The following is a 16,086-nucleotide window of genomic DNA, read 5'->3' as shown; positions in this document are numbered from 1 at the left end:
CGACGCACGAATACTGCCCACCTTCAGTTTCAATGTTCCATGGAATTTAAGAGAAGAAGTGAAAAAAACTTAGCCCATAAATACAACAGCTGACCAGCGCAATCGTTGCAGTGAGGCATTTTTTTGCAAATGCCTTCAAATGCATTCGACCACAGCACGAACGCCCGTCTGATAAACGAAGTGTACGTGATGCCACTAGCCCGCTAATGGGACCCTCACACCGCCACCGTTAGCCACTGAAACTGTAAGCAGTCGGGTAGGCTTTCTTTTTGCCCTTTCGATTAGGGTTCGCTTTTCTGCAATTTTCTTTGTCCTTCGAAATTCATTTTCATTAGCCTTTCGGTGCCCCCCCCTCCCCCCCCTTTCCCTCGGGGGCTAATGGGATACATCTTCATGTGGGTATTTGTAATTGCTTGCTGAGGGGTAGCTAAAACAAACAAAAAGCCACATCGATTGATGCTAACGATCATTTTGCATTTCACCCTACAGGGATGAGTTACAATGTTGTCATTAGTTTCTTTATTCCTGTATACAATTTCATTTAATGGAAAAACAAAATCAATAATAACGTGTTTAAACAACCAAATAATCAATTTAAAATAATCAGTAACACCATTGTATCCACATATTTTTCATATTTTTGTTAAAAAAGAGTCGAAAAGCACAATGAATGATGATGAACAACGCAACGCTTTAAAATTTCCCAAACTGTCTTAATCTTGTCCAACGATCGCCACAACCTAAATGTTTGCGATCCTCTTCCCAAATTCACTCGCCGTTTCACGCTAAACCCTTCCCGCAACATAATCGGTGGGTACACGATTGCCGAAACTTTCACTTTCAACCAGCAAGCTCAACATGTTTTCAACTTCCTAATCATGAGCGATCGTCTTGCCTCTATTTTCGGGGCGGGAGCATTTTCATTCGATTACTTCAGCACCGCACGATCGACTAGACAGATTAATTTAATCCAACAGTCCATTTCCAACGTCTCTCACTCAGCCATACGAATGCACTACCGGTCGATCAGGTTTTCTGATGTGCTTTTTGGGGTGAGTGTTTGCGTTTGTATCCAGGAGGTTGGCTGTGATGATTATGCGCCTAATTTAAATTCTGCCAGTAGTGTTGCTCCGTACGAGGGCAGGATTTCCTTATCCTATTGGTATTTGAAATCGTCGCGTAAATTTCATGCGCTCTTTTATTCCAATTGGGGAAGTGTTTAGATGTTAGATAATGTTTGTTTTAGCGAGACGAAACTAAATCTCTGTCTAAATTCACATCTAAATTCAGTTGGAAATAAAAAAATCACATTGACATAAGAAACTATGTATAGTCTCATCATTCAATTAAATGTGCACCATCAGCCACAGTTACAATAGTTTCGCCAATCCCATTTCCCTCGATCAAACTCGTTTGGCCTCGAAAAAAAAACGCAAAAGTCTATCGCCACAAACCAGACTGACCTACAAAACGGAACTTGCTGCCTTCCTTGTTTTGCACAAAACCAAACCCCTCATGTCCCTACCGGTTTTCATTAGATAATGCGTGACCAGATCATGCTTCCTTTCTTCTGAACCGATGCGCGAGCCTCCGTCTACGATTGTTAACACAGCACGTACCAAACCCTTTTCTCCCTATTTTGTTTGCACCGCATCCTATCTAGGGCTTGTAACCTACAACACACACGCGCGAGACGGGAACATGTTGTGCGTGGAGCTGTCCATCACCGACCGACAAACAGGTAAATGCCCATTCCGGAAAAGACGCAGCGGGGACGCAAACCGTGCGCGATCGATTGTTGCTAAACGAAAGCAACATTATTAGCGATCTGTATTTGCGATGCTTCGACAATGAAAAATAAGGGTGGATCGTCTTATTGTTGTTGTTGGCTGTGATCAGTGAACTATGGAGAAAGGAGACGCCAGTGAGTGAAGTGTAGCGCTCACACGTACGGCTAAGGTATCTCTCATCGGCCGCTTTTTCACAAGGCCGGTAGCAGATCGAGATGAAGCGCTGATGAACATCATTATGCTTCATGAACAAAACTGCGCCACAGTAGCTAACAGACGAAATGCAACGCTTGCTGAGTTTTTGTTTGCACATTTATCCCTATTGATCTCAATTGATGATACTAGAGCAGTGAATAGTTTTAAAGGGACAAATATTAAGCCAATTTTAAACACCATGACTACCATGACACAAACATTCAAGAACATTCAATAATTATTCATATTTTTTTACATATGAATAAACAAAATAGCTATTAATACGATATTTGTGAAGAATGCAGCAAAATGATCCTTAAAAACAAAATTTTGACATACTAATTGCATACATTTTGGCGTTTGTTGCAAATGAACAAATTTTAAATATTGAGCTTGTAAATAGTATGATAAAGTCTTGCTTTAAATGTTAAATTTTATATGTTTAAATGATTAAATATTATTACTTACCGATTGATATTAATTTAAAATGATTTAAATATAGTTTTGACACACAAATTGCATATATATAGGCTTTAGGGCTAAATTTAAGAATGAGTATGAACAATCAAATTTGCAATGCAATTGTGCTTCACTATGTATTCCTGTTTTTTCAGTATTATTGTTAACTAAATTTAAGGTCATAATAGTTTAATTATATCCTGTTTAACATAGGATTAAATCAAGTTTTTCGACAAGCCTCACCACAATCGTACATTTAAATCCGATTGACAACGCACAGCATAACCGTTAACGCCAAAACAAGGGCCTTGGTCAAGGTTTGCTCTCGCGAAACCCTCCTCGAACCTTCCTCAACGAAAGGGCTCAAACCATCGCTCGAAAGAAAGCAAGCGAGAAAAAGAGCAAACACACACACACCTAGCGTCACCGAACACAAGCGTCGAACCGATTCCCCAACGCTCGCTGCTCAGCTGTGCCAAAGAAAACGGCAACCGTCTTCGGGCGCTCTTTCACTCACGCTCTTTTCTTCGCATCAAGCGAGCCCCGAGTGAGAGCGCCCACTTCCTATCGTGTCTTTCACTCGCGTAACCGCCGACACTTTGCGCGGCTAGGTTTATTTTTTCTGACACGGCCCCACACTATAAAACCGATCGTCCGGAAGCAGCGCACGCTTAATATTACCTTGATCTTGAACCGGTACGTATCATGGGCGGGCTGGACCGTTCATCATTGCATGGTGGATGGGATTGGTACAGGAAAAAAGCGGACGAAAATGTGATTCTTAAAAGGATGCAGTTTTCTTTCTCGTGATTTCAAACAAAATAGTGAATAGTTGGACAAATAATTCCAATATTTTGGGTGAAAAAGTACATACAAGTGCAAGCAAGTTTGAGCAGTTTCGTTCGCGTGCAATTATTCGTTGTAAAACTGTGTATGTGTGCATGTGCGTCGTGTAAACGTGATGAGACTCTCCCTTCCTAAAGGGAATTGGATGCTGCAAACTCGAGATCGTTTGTGTGTGTGTTTATATATACACAGTGGACAGTGGAGTACAAGCACGAACACAAGCAAAATTTCGAACGTTCGAAAACAGGAATTCGACCGAAATCGGTGTCAAAAAATTAACAAAACAATGCGTTTTTTTTCTCTCTCGCTTTCCTTTCGTTGCCCTTTTCCTGCTGGTGTACCAAACGCACTGAAGCCAAACAAAAAGTTTTTGGTGTTGGTGTGGACTGCCTGCGGTGGCATAATGTTTATGCATTTTTTGAACGCTTCGTTCCACGGCTCGGTTGCATTTCGTCCCGCCGGATGGATTAATTTGAAACTGTTTTCCCCCCTTTTTGGGGGTTTGACCCAATGCCCCTGAAACACTTAATGCTGGACTCGGCTGCTCGAAGATGTAGATGTAGAAAGGCATTCCTTCACTCTACATTAATTGTCTTGTAATTGCTACCCTGTGCTTGTGTGTTGATTGATCAAACGAAACATTTCGACCTTTCATTAAATTCTAACAGTGATCCCATAACCTCACATGATCAAAATCGCTGCTGGGGCTTTCCTTTTTACCATGTCCAGTTACGCTACAGTCCAAAAGGTTGGCGGCCTGTCTGCCTGATCAACACGCTCTCCAGCGCTAACGGATCGTGTCGCACTCGTAGCGTGATGATTTATCTGATCGGCGCCCGATCTGCCGGCCCTCAATTACACGCACTTCACGGACGCTGGGCACCAGCGCGGAAACTAAGCTTTGAAGATAACTAAGCTGACCCGCTTTTCGTCGCAGTGAAATTTTCGAACACCCGTCCGCCCGCCAATAATAGCAATCTTCTTTTCCTTTACAAGCGTATTTCTCCTGGTGTTTTTTCTCTGGTCTCTCATATCGCTCAATGTACGTCATTTGCCTGATTATTTTTTCTTGCCTTATTTTTCTCTCTTTTCAAACCGCCCCACAATGGAATTGTGGAATTTTCGGCCACACAGCGTCGCGATCGGAAACGTCGCGCCGAAACGCCGTACCGGAATCTTCTCTTGCCAAATTCGAAGCCGGAAGTGTACACCTGTGAGGTGTGGTGTGTGTGTGTGCGTGTGTGTATACGGAGAACCAGCTGACCAGCGATGATTAGCATAGGCAGGCGGAACGAGCGGCGGCCAATGGCGGTCGGGTTGGTGTGGATCGTCCTCATCGGAGTGGCCGTTGCGGCGCAGGAGCAAGGTGCCAATGTGAAAGTGGAAAAGTCAGGTAAGTGCGAGCATGATCGAATGTTTCTTAGAATTATATTGAACGTTTTAGAGGAAATAGAGCCTAGAAGAAGCTGTCGCATAATTTCAAACACTAAACTAATGAACAATAATGAAGCTGCGCATAAAAACAAATTGATATTAAGCTTTTTATTAGCACTTACCGTACTCAAAAGGTAAAAAATCAATTAAAAATAAAATCACATTCAACATTTCTTCAGAAACAATTTGCGCGAATCGAATTAAGTAAAGTACCAATCGCCTGCCAATCACGATCACAAATATTGAACCAGCGCTGATGCGAACGGCGACCGCAGCGCTGGTAAACAAATACCTAATCACACTCACTGCCATCATAACCGGTGCCGCTCGTCTGCAGCACACCCATCAGCGAGCTACCGATTCACGATCATTTCCCTTCCACGCGGTGATGATGAGCCATTAAGCTAACTTAAAGCCATAAACTTCACCATGGTACGGGCGCTTCCAGCTGAAGATCATCTTAATTTCTTCACCACCACCAACACGAAGGAGAAGCACACACAGGCCCTTTTACGGTCCCTATTAATGGAGCTCTTGCATGCCCGCTGCAGGCACGCAAATCTTTTAAAAAAAAACCCATCCGATGCATTACATGCTTCTAATTCTCTTCCTTCCTACTTAAGCACACGCTAAGACCCACTGTACCTCGAAACGTTTCACGGGCAAACAAATCAACCGTACCGTACCCCTTACGGGCCTTTGGCAGCGAGGAGGGGTTCAAAACTTGTGACCAAAACATTATTCACACTACCCTAACCCGGCGCGAGAGTGGTTTTACTTTCTACTGGCTCGTTTTGGAGACGGTCAGTGAAATACAAATCGATGTTTGTTTTGTATCGTCCGGCCCCATCCCTCGCTTAGGCAGTGCTTTGTGCTGTGGGACGAAATTGGGCGCTGGGAGAAAGTATACTACAAATGACGGCGGCTTGTAGGCCTGGGCAGTGGTGGATTCCGCGCTAAGAAAGCGCGTGAACCGTAATCATGGGATGCTCTCGCTTATTCAAGCTAGCTGATGACAGGAGAGTTCAAGGTCGTATTCCATCAGACTTAGATTTGATCTTTCTGATAGGGGTACAACATTTGTTTCTCCGTTTGATAGCACGATGACAGCTAAGGTTAGGTGGCAGAAGTAATGTATTGGCTCTAGGAACCTTCCCGAAGCAGTGTAGACCATTATCTAACTTTTCTTGTCCTTTTTTATGTTCTCAGTAATGAATTTTGTTAACATTCAACCTTCATTTCATTCATACATCCACTTTCAAAAGAAGAATTTCACCTCCATTTTACGCTACAAAACACCTACAGCTACAGGCCCGATTTGACCTGAATGGCAATTGCAAAAGAAAAGCTTCATTTTCACCGGTTGGCTACATTTTACGCACCTCGACCATCGGAGTCCTACATTTAATGCCGGCACGAAAGTGAATCGTAAATCAATAGAAATGCTACCGTTTGGCTCTACGCTCAGCAGCTTGTTGAAAAAAAAGAAGCTTGCCAAATACGAAAGGCGGGAAAATTTTCAATGAAAACTGGAATGAAAGGAATTTGAATGAAATTATGTGCTTTAATTGATTTTTACAATACAATGTTACTGTAAATGTAGCTTATTGTTTCTGTATTTTACGCACTCAATCGAATCAATCGAAAGATTTCAACTCACGAAGAAGCGACGAACCTCTGTGCGACGAGCAGTGACTTCAATGTATGATGATCCCATCGATTTGACAATGCGTGTAGAAAGTGAACCGGAACAACGCGGGAGAGGACTCATTTAAATGTTACAATAGAATGCGGATGTCACACATCGGTGTTGTGAATTAATTTCATCTCATTTGCTTTTCTCGTGTTACTGCAAAACCAAAACGGATAGATAATCCATATTGGTTTGCGTTATTGCGCCCATATAAAAAGGCCATCAATTAAACTACACTTCCGCTTATACCACCCACACACACACACACGCAACGGCCTCAAAAAGAATCCACTCCCGCGCACAGGTACACACTAAAAAAACGCTTTCACTTTCCTGCCCGCCTAAACCGTGCTGCGTGTGCTGAATCATCGAGAAAGAGTTTAAATCTCCCTATACCTTTGCATGCCATCTTGCCTGGAGGAAACGAGCGTTCCTCGCAGCGCGTGACCTATTTCGATTGGTTCGCGCGCGAATCCTGTTCCTCCAGGCAAGGCTGTGGCCTACATACGGGATAAACGGGCTTGACACGCTTCCAAGCCCTTGATAACGATACACCTTCCTATGGTGCAAATGGGTGTGTGCCTTACATCATTCCGCCGTACCGATTGCAAAGGCTTCCCGTACCCGTTGTTGTCTAACGGTGCTGCAAGCAAGCAAAACCGGACCCATTCGTTGACATACACGCTCGCACACTCGGCCCGGCACAGAAGTTGTCATAGTCCATATCCGTGGTCGCCTCGTGGTTTGATCTGTTTCTGTTTTGCGCTCTACGTCTAATTATTGCTAATCGGCTGCATAGCTTTTGAGATCCTTCCTAAGGCACTCACTCACACATCGCTCATCATCTTTGTTTTTCCGCGTCCAATGAAGACACGGACAGGGAACGTGACAAAAAACGCTCCAGCAAATGCGTGTGAATAATTGGAACAAACCGAGAAACTGGGGCTGCAACTACTGCAAAACCGTACACCGTACTACATTTTATTTCCCCTTGCGGCAGGCTGACAAACTTGCTCCAGCACGCCGAGCAACGCGGCCTATCTGCTCCAGAATGCGGTTTACTAAAACGGGAAGATCGGAAAACCACAAGAACCACCACCGAGACATCAAAACGGTCCCTTTTAATAAGGTCCCATTACTTCCTACCCTAAACGAAGGTGTAATTTATCGCTTGCGCTTAGGTCTAAAGAGCTGTGCTTTATTGCATGCCCTCCCCCTCCCTGTCGCGTTAACTGGCTATTATTTACGATTATTTTCCTTCTATTTCTCTCTCTCCCCACAGCTACAGTCGATTCTTCAGCCCTGCTCGAGGCGGCGCTCTGTGCGGTCAAACCCAACCCGGGCCAGTGCGTACGGCAACAGGCCGCCCGTGTGCTGGGCAACTGGGAAGACATTCTAAACGCCAAGAAGATGGAAATGCTCGGTAAGTGTTCTGGGCAGAATTGGACTGCCTACTTCACATTCAAATCTATTGCCCTTTAGAACCCTCTCATTCTCACCGCCACTGTAAAACTAAAAGCAAAGAATTTATTAAAGACCCTCTATATTGCACAGCTCCTAAAAGGCCAATCTAACGGCAATTGGTTTATGAATTTGTTTTTTGTTTCGCTTTCGCTTATTTTGTTTTATGCAATAAGCAAAATTTTCCATCGACTCAGAACGTTCTCACCATCCAGCTCACGATTTGATGCTTAAGCCCACTGGCAAAGGGATAATGAGCTACTTCTCGTGGAAGTGATCGTTAGTTCCTAACGGAAAAGGGGGTTGATTGATTTTTCTCCAAACCCCCCGCACGAAGCGGCGATAACGACTTCATTAGTGGTGTTTTGCTTGCCCATCATTATCATCATCATCATCACCATCATCATCACCAACGTTTGGGTGTATTGATGGGTAGGTTTTACCGTTCGATCGGCGTTAACTGTTCAACTGATCGGTTAAGTTAAGGGATGACCTACTGGCCTTTGTAAGGTTGAATGAGATACACTTCATACTTGTAATGTGACATAAATCAAGCGGAAAATCTTCTGAAAAATAGCAACAAAAACATATTTTGCGTGAACATTGCATGAGTCTTTTACCTAAATTTATTACTTTAATGTGCAAAACTCTCATTCAACCAATTCCTGCTTTGAATAATTACTACAAATTTCAATTTTAATAACGATCGTTATTGTTAATTAATCAACAGACTCACGTTCAAATATCTTCTCAAACAATTTTCATCTATACTTTTTATGGACAAAATCACACAATATCTTTTACACTTTCTATCACTTAACTTTCCACCCACTTTGCCTGCTTAATAAAACAATTTGCAATGTTACAATTAGCCAGTAAAAACACACCCAAATTTGATCATGCTTTGCAGCGAAATAATAATCTACGATGGGATTCATTTCAGGGGAAACTCACAAACCCACAATAAAGCACTGATTGTTAGGCCCCAAATTTGGCAAATGGCTCAAGTGAAGTGATTGTGCTGGTGTAGCATTTCGAACAGAAAGATAATTATTTAGAAATCATGTCGTATTTCATTTGCACCAAAATGAGCTTTCTCGCTTGGTGTAGTTTTGATGCGTTTGTAAAACCCTTTTTTGGTAAGTTTGGAACCTCATATTTTCAATGTTTGAAGTGATCAATCGGTGTCTATTTGTCTGACATCGAGACACTGTAGAAGATAATGGTGTCGAATATTCAATTAAAAACAACTTTCCCTACAAAAGCTTCCGCGTATCTTCATTTTTCATTTTCTTTGACCCTGGGCATTAGTGGGAATTTCCCTTTTTTTTCTTGTTACCAAACAGCGTGTCTCTGTACATTCCCCACGAACTCTAATGTCATTCCGTATAAAAAAGCGACAAATGCTTCCTTTTTTCATCACTTGCAAGCATCTTTCATTCTCCATCTCCTTGTTTGCAGCAAGATTTATTTCAACAACCGACGAACGATTTCAATAATCGTGCCACTGGGAAAAAAGCACCCCTGCGCATACGATAATTGTACTCCGATAAAGGGCTTCTTGCTAAAGAAAACGGCGGGATACCGGTAGCCTTACCGGTACGGTTCCACCATGCCACATTTTCATTCCACCAGCACAGGAAAAGGTCATCTTCGTTCGGCGTTTGCAGCATCGATCATGGTGACTTGATCGTGCCTGGAAATGGAAAGTCACAGACCTTCTCACGGCGTCTACCGCATCTTCCGCAGCCAATTGCCGGGCTTGCCAAAACCGGTAGTCCGCCAAACTATCGTCATTGTGTTCAATTATGCTGCTGCCGAATGCACCATCCACAGACCATGATGATCTTCTCCCTCGGGTGGTGTGCAATGAAAGTTTGCTGGACGAAATAGTTTGAACAAGGCAGAGCGTGATCACTTTCGCCGCCCACCGACACCGTTGCGGCACTAGAAGTGATTCTCGAAACGAAAGATGCAACATACCCGGAAGATGGCACCCCGTATGTGTGCTTTCCCTTTTGTGTTGATGTTCGTTTGGCGACAGCTTTTTCTATCGTTTCAGTTTGCACATCCCCAAACAGGGTGGCCTTTCCGATTTGGCATGTTTGGTACATGCGTTTATCTGAAGGGCCTGCGGATAAAAGAAGCTGGGAAATTGGGATGCATGTACTGCATTCCGTGCAAGCGGAGGTCTAGAAAACGATGTCTTTCCCTTCGAAACGACGTGTTAATCCGACAGCGACGCTCCTGCGGAATGTTGACTATGTGGACATGTGTGGGGAATTGAGGGTGGATTAAACGCATGCTAACAGATATCTTCTGTCGTGCTATCTGGGTTAGAATGTGGGTAGGGAATTTTCATACCGAACTTGAAGAGCTTGGGAAAGCTTGATCGAGGACACAGGAATTGAAATATGCACACCAAGTAAATGTCTTTCGTTGGGGTATTAAATCAAAACCTGTTAGGATATAAGGTACTGAAACATTCTTGAACTATGAAATAGGAAACATTTCGACTTGAAAAAGTATTATTTTATTTAGACCAAAATTAAAAGAATTTGGAAAAAAGTTCCGCGTTCTTTCATTTATAAAACTCATTACGAAAGACTTCAACGTTATTGCAAACAACGAACCTCCTTTCTTATATCGAGGAACATTATTACCCCCGAGCATGATATACTGATGACAGTTCAAGATGAAGCTACTTTCATAGATTCACCACAATGACCCACAACCGGACACTAACCGGTTTGTCAAGCCTATTCAGCCTTCGGTGCCATCTCGCATTCATTTGCTTTTTTCCGACCATCCAGTGCCACACTTCCTATCTAGCCTTTCGAGAGGATCCCGTCGTCAATGGTTTTTCCCCGAAATGAACAGCCACACCATCCATCTGACCCGTTCGGCACGGAATAGAATCTAGATCGAGGAAACGATTGGCGTAGGCCTGTGCCCGATCCGGGCAAATTTTATCAGTAATTGGAGCAAACTGTAAAAACAGGAATAGCAACGGATCCACTTTCAGCGCATCGCCGCAGACTTTGCCAAACGTGTTTCTAGCGTGGCAAGGCGCGAACGAACCTGCTCGTACGGTTGAACCCGTTCGGAAAGTGTTTCATCATCCGGAGATATGAGGTTAAAGTGATTTGCGTCGATTAAGATTGTGCAAATTCACTTTCATCGGCGTCTTGAGAGCCAGCTTCATGAGTGTGCTGGAATGTTCAATTTGTGGAACGGATGTAAGGAATGGAGAGTGAACATTGCTGGGGGAAATGATCATAACTTCCTTTGAGGGTTTCTGGCTTGAGTACAGTCTAAATGATGAAAGATGAATGCACTAGTTGATCTTATTTTGTGCTTTTTTAGCACTATTACACTGTCAAACATGCAATAAAAACACATTAAATTATTTATTTTAGTCATAACTTCAAACAATTGTATAAAACCATTAATTTTGTTTTATTGGTGTCTCTCTGCTATGCCTATACAATTAACTAATTATTCTTTTTCCTCTTTAATTTTCTTTTTCCCAGCCGAGGCAGACAAGGAGGTCACGGCGCGACAGCAAAGCCGAGGTCTCAGCGATGCTGAGATTGCACGAGGCAAACCATCCACCCTGATGCAACAGATCGAGACGGGTCTCGGTGCCCTTTCGGAATTCGTATCGGAAGGTGTTGATGAGTGAGTTTAGCGCTTCCTTCTAACTGCATCCAATACGCAATTTTAAATGCATGTTCATCCATCCCAACCAGATATGTATCCGACAAGGAGGAGGGCAAGGAGGAGGAAGCCTCATCGAAGACGCACATCCACCATCTGCTGAAGCTAGGTAACGCAGCCGGTCCGGCCCGGGACGGTGCCCCCGTCGGGCGCGCGGACGCCGACGACGAGGACTACCGCGATCAGCTCGCTGCTGTGGAGGATGGTTTGGTGGATTATGCTGGCTTGGCGGGCAGCCCGGATAAAGCACTTGGTAGAGGCAAGCAAGAGGGTGACCAACTGGATTATGGGTTTGGTAGTGGCGAACCTAGTGCTGGTGGTCATGGAGGTGGGTCTCGTAGCGCCATTGGCGGCGACAGCGGCGAAGGCGATAGGACGGCTACGACTGGCTACGACAGTGCGGTACAGCAATCGGCATCGGCGGCACAGGAGAGCAGGCGGGAGATGGTGACGGGTAGCGAGCGAGTCCAGGGTGAGGTAGCGGAGGGGCGCCGTTTGGTTGCCACTTCGAAGCCGGCACCGACCGCCGCACCGGCCGTGCGCTTCGTAGACGATGACGTCGGTGGCCTGCGAAGACGACGTACGCACACCAACGGGCGAGACCTTTTCTTGCCTTTCTATGTTTTGAGTACATTGGGTCCAATTTTGAGCTAAAACACCAAAACACCACAGAAATCCTAGCAAAACTCCCTACGACCCCAACCACCCGTTCGTTGAGACTATTGTATGGGGAAAGGGTAGTGGTCCCGGTGTTTTTTTACCTTTGGCTCCATATGGAGCTACGCTCCAGAGTTCCTTCTCCTTGTGCAAAGGCATTGAAAGCCTCCCAAGTAGTACACCTTTTTCTTGAATATCCTTGTAGTTTGAGGGTACACGATTTCACTTCCAAATCTCGAAACAGGACTAAGAGAGGAGTATGAATTGTGCCATTGTTCCCTTTAGTTGTTCCTTGATTTCTTGAAATCAACCCAAACAGATCAATCCGATATGATGAAACAATTTACAGACAGAACACATCCCCGTCACACGCGTACACAGGATCAGAAACACCCGTTTACACACGTAAGGATGAAACGACACCAGCTCCAACGACACTTTTCACCAAATACTCCAGCCACCAACTACACCATTTTTTCCACAACTTTTTGTTTACGATCTCACTGTCGCATAAATCTACCAAAAATTATTTAAACCCAAAGCAAAACAAAAAAAAATACCAGCAAAATCCATTGGTCACCTTCTGGGACGGCATGTGCATGTGCATGAATGGTTTCGGAACGTGGCTAGTAACAGGGATCATCATCCACTAATTTGGCATGACAAAAGAGTGTTTTATGTTTCGGCCAACTGCACGCTTGCACGTACATTTATCGCTTATGCAGCAACAACAACAACAAAAAAACTCTATCATACAATCATATACATTTACCCAGACATACACACAGCTCATCAGCATGTTTACACCTACCACCACTTCATCCGTCACACATTGTTACCCCGCAGCACGCTGCAAGCAGTTCATCATATACTCATTATCCGCTTTATCATTCGATTGATCATACCTGACAGGGCGAGACGCAGCAGCTTTGCGAAGGTCTCGCCATTATCGCCTGCATGCATCGGCAACCCGTGTTCCCATCACGTTACCATCGTTTTTGTGCCATTTCGTAGTTTCATGCTTGATTTTTTTGTTTGTTTGTTTTGTTTTGGTTTCGCCATCTGTTGTTCCGTTTGCTTTTCTCCTATTTTTTGTTTTGTTTTTGTTTCTCCTTGTACAGCGTATCTTTGCGTATGAGTTTTTTGTGTGTGTTTTTGTTTTCTATTTTTTTACTTTTTTGTAATGTGTTTGTATTAATCAACAAGTTTTTATTGTTCATTCTCATTTTGTTTTTTTTTTTTCATTTAAATGATATATTATCAATTAGATAACGATTATCAAAAATGCTTTCATGAAACTTTTCTTATTTCTGTTATTCTTTTTCGATATCAGCAGTTCTATTCATCTATTGTTTTGAATTTAAAATTGTCTTCTTCTTCTTTGGCTCAACAACCGATGTCAGTCTAGGCCTGCCTGTACCACTTGTGGGCTTGGCTTTCAGTGACTAATTGATTCCCCCCATAGCAGGATAGTCAGTCCTACGTATGGCGGCGCGGTCTATTTGGGGATTGAACCCATGACGGGCATGTTGTTAAGTCGTACGAGTTGACGACTGTACTACGAGACCGGCTAAAAAAAAAAATTGTCTAGTTTTACTTAATTTTGCATTCAACCTATTAAATAAGATAATCAATTCCACAAAATTATTGTGATATGTTACAATTCACACAAAAAAAAACATTCAAACGGAACGAAACTAAAACAAATCTCAAACAACCGCATAGAAATCATCAACCTCATCAACATCATCCAATACAACAAGAAAGATGCATTGAAACGCTTTTTTTTGTAGTTATTTAAACTTAACCCATTATTAACATGTTGTAGTAGAAACCTTATAATTGTCTAACAGATAGAAATTACCCAAAACCTCCCCGTAGAAAAAAAAAATCTAGCTCAATTGCTTTCATGTGTGTTTGTGTGCTTGTATGTGTGTGCTTTTGCGTGTGAGTGTGAATGTAGCTAAAAAGAAAACAAGCTAACGCATGATTGTGAAGCGTGTGCTTAGTAGTAGCAATTTGTTGCTTTCGTTTTGCTAACCGTATCCGCAGTAGATATCCGTAGTTCCGTACTAACGCAAAACATACACCCTGGTTTGGCAAGCGCAAAAGAATTTTATTAACCATTGTTTCTACTTTTTACCTTCCTTCCTTTCATCCTTTACAACTGAAAATCGAACCCGTTTTTGTTCACATTCACTCCGAATGGCGCAACACAAAATGGTGCTATAATTTCCACCAAACCCCACATTAATACACACAATCATTAGGCAAGCGTAAGGGCAAGAAGAAGAAGACGTTCATGAAGCTGTTCATTCTGGGCGCGGCACTGAAGGCCAAAATCGAACTGCTGCTCAAGATCCTGTCGTTCAAGCTGCAGCTGAAGTTCTTCGCCGTTGCACTGATCGGTCTGCTGATCAACATTGCCCGATTCTGGATCGATTTCAAGAAGCAACCTTCTCCACAAAAGGTTCATCAAGCGTTCGTTGATGGTTCGATAAAGGGCTCATCGTTTCTAACGCACCACTCCCTTCCGCTTTCAGGTGATCTACTACGAACATGCGCAGCATCAGCATCACTACGACGATCACGGTGACGGTGATTTCGGTGGCTACTGGAAGCGATCGCTGCACAATATCCATGACGACGAAGGTCCCAGCTACCCGGGTGGACACGATCGTGCGGAGCGTTACGACGAGCCCTACCTGTACCGCAACCCGAAGTACACCCCGTCCACAAACCATTACGCACCACAGCTTGCCGATCCGCACGCGATGGCGTACCAGCAGCAGCGGCCATACTAATAATGCAGGCGCGATGCGCGTACGAACGCGAACCGCATTTTCCTAGCACTGGGGTTACGTATCCCACTCGAGAATCCATTCCATCTTTGGTCCAGTTTGCGTTAGGTTGAGAGACACTTCGCGGAGCGAAAGGCAGGCAGCATGTTTTATCATCACTCATTATCATACTGTCATTTTTTTCATCGATTTGTACAAATTTCGAAAGGGAAACGTACAACACCCTCCAATCCCTGGCCCTTCGAGGATGCTGCCAGGAAGAAAGGCATTTGTTTTCGTTATAAAGCATTCAAGATTCCAAACACCTGGATTTAAAGGATATTGGAGAGGAGAGGTTGTGCATTTCTCTTACCGCTTGCCTTTTGCCGCGATTGTTCGGAAGAGAAGAGAGAGAGAGAGAAAATACTTAACGGATTCTGGAATACTCGTTTAGCTCACCTAAGACCATCCGGCTAACCCCACAGAAGGGCGTTGAATGGTGGGCCGTTAATTTATTAAAACTGTTAATTTATTGAAGTTATTTATTTGCTCACCAACTCGGCCGTTTAGGCTAAGCCTACCGGCAGCAATCGAACGTTTCTGTTCGAATGGTTTCCCAGTTTTTCCACCCCTGGTTTGAAGTGAATTAATGTTAATGTTGTAGGTTACAAATAAAGCCCTTATGAAACGAAAATACACCCAAACGCTTTAGACGCAAGCAGCTTTATGAGTTGGAGACTTATAAAATAGAAGCTAAATTGGTTGAAATTAAACAGCAAGCTTGATTTGACGACTGATTCATGTTATTGACTTTTCATTTGCTTGTGCACCGTGTTAGCTGTTATAAAGCCATGAAAATTCCAGTACTTTTATGCATTCCATTGGAAAACTTTCATGGAGTTTAATTACCAGCAATGATCTGCTTGCTCGCATAAAGCTTGGTCGCAAAAGTCTTGGTCGCCAAAGTATTGGTCGTAAAAATCTTGGTCACAGTCTTGGTCACAAAAGTCTTGGTGGCAAACTTCTTGGTCGCGAAAGTCTTGGTAGCAAA

At 43.5% G+C, this 16,086-nt stretch overlaps 1 protein-coding gene across 2 annotated transcripts; it reads left to right on the top strand.

Moving 5' to 3' along the window:
- Positions 1-3,031: 3,031 nt before the first annotated feature.
- On the top strand, positions 3,032-15,729 carry LOC5666843 (uncharacterized). 2 transcript variants are annotated; one of them, XM_061646378.1, is made up of 7 exons: positions 3,032-3,140; positions 4,425-4,683; positions 7,700-7,840; positions 11,412-11,559; positions 11,631-12,178; positions 14,526-14,725; positions 14,799-15,729. In XM_061646378.1, the coding sequence occupies exons 2-7, from the start codon at positions 4,560-4,562 to the stop codon at positions 15,057-15,059; spliced, it is 1,422 nt and encodes a 473-aa protein (XP_061502362.1). In that variant the 5' UTR covers positions 3,032-3,140; positions 4,425-4,559; the 3' UTR covers positions 15,060-15,729. The 2 variants fall into 2 exon arrangements, with proteins under 2 accessions (XP_061502362.1, XP_061502364.1); XM_061646380.1 differs by having other exon boundaries at positions 3,034-3,140; positions 11,631-11,926.
- The last annotated feature ends 357 nt before the right edge of the window (positions 15,730-16,086 follow it).

This window comes from Anopheles gambiae, chromosome 2 (genome assembly GCF_943734735.2).
Source record: "Anopheles gambiae chromosome 2, idAnoGambNW_F1_1, whole genome shotgun sequence".
NCBI lineage: Eukaryota > Metazoa > Arthropoda > Insecta > Diptera > Culicidae > Anopheles > Anopheles gambiae.
The sequence above is the reverse complement of the archived record's forward strand: the minus strand, read 5'-3'. Positions and strand labels throughout refer to the sequence as shown.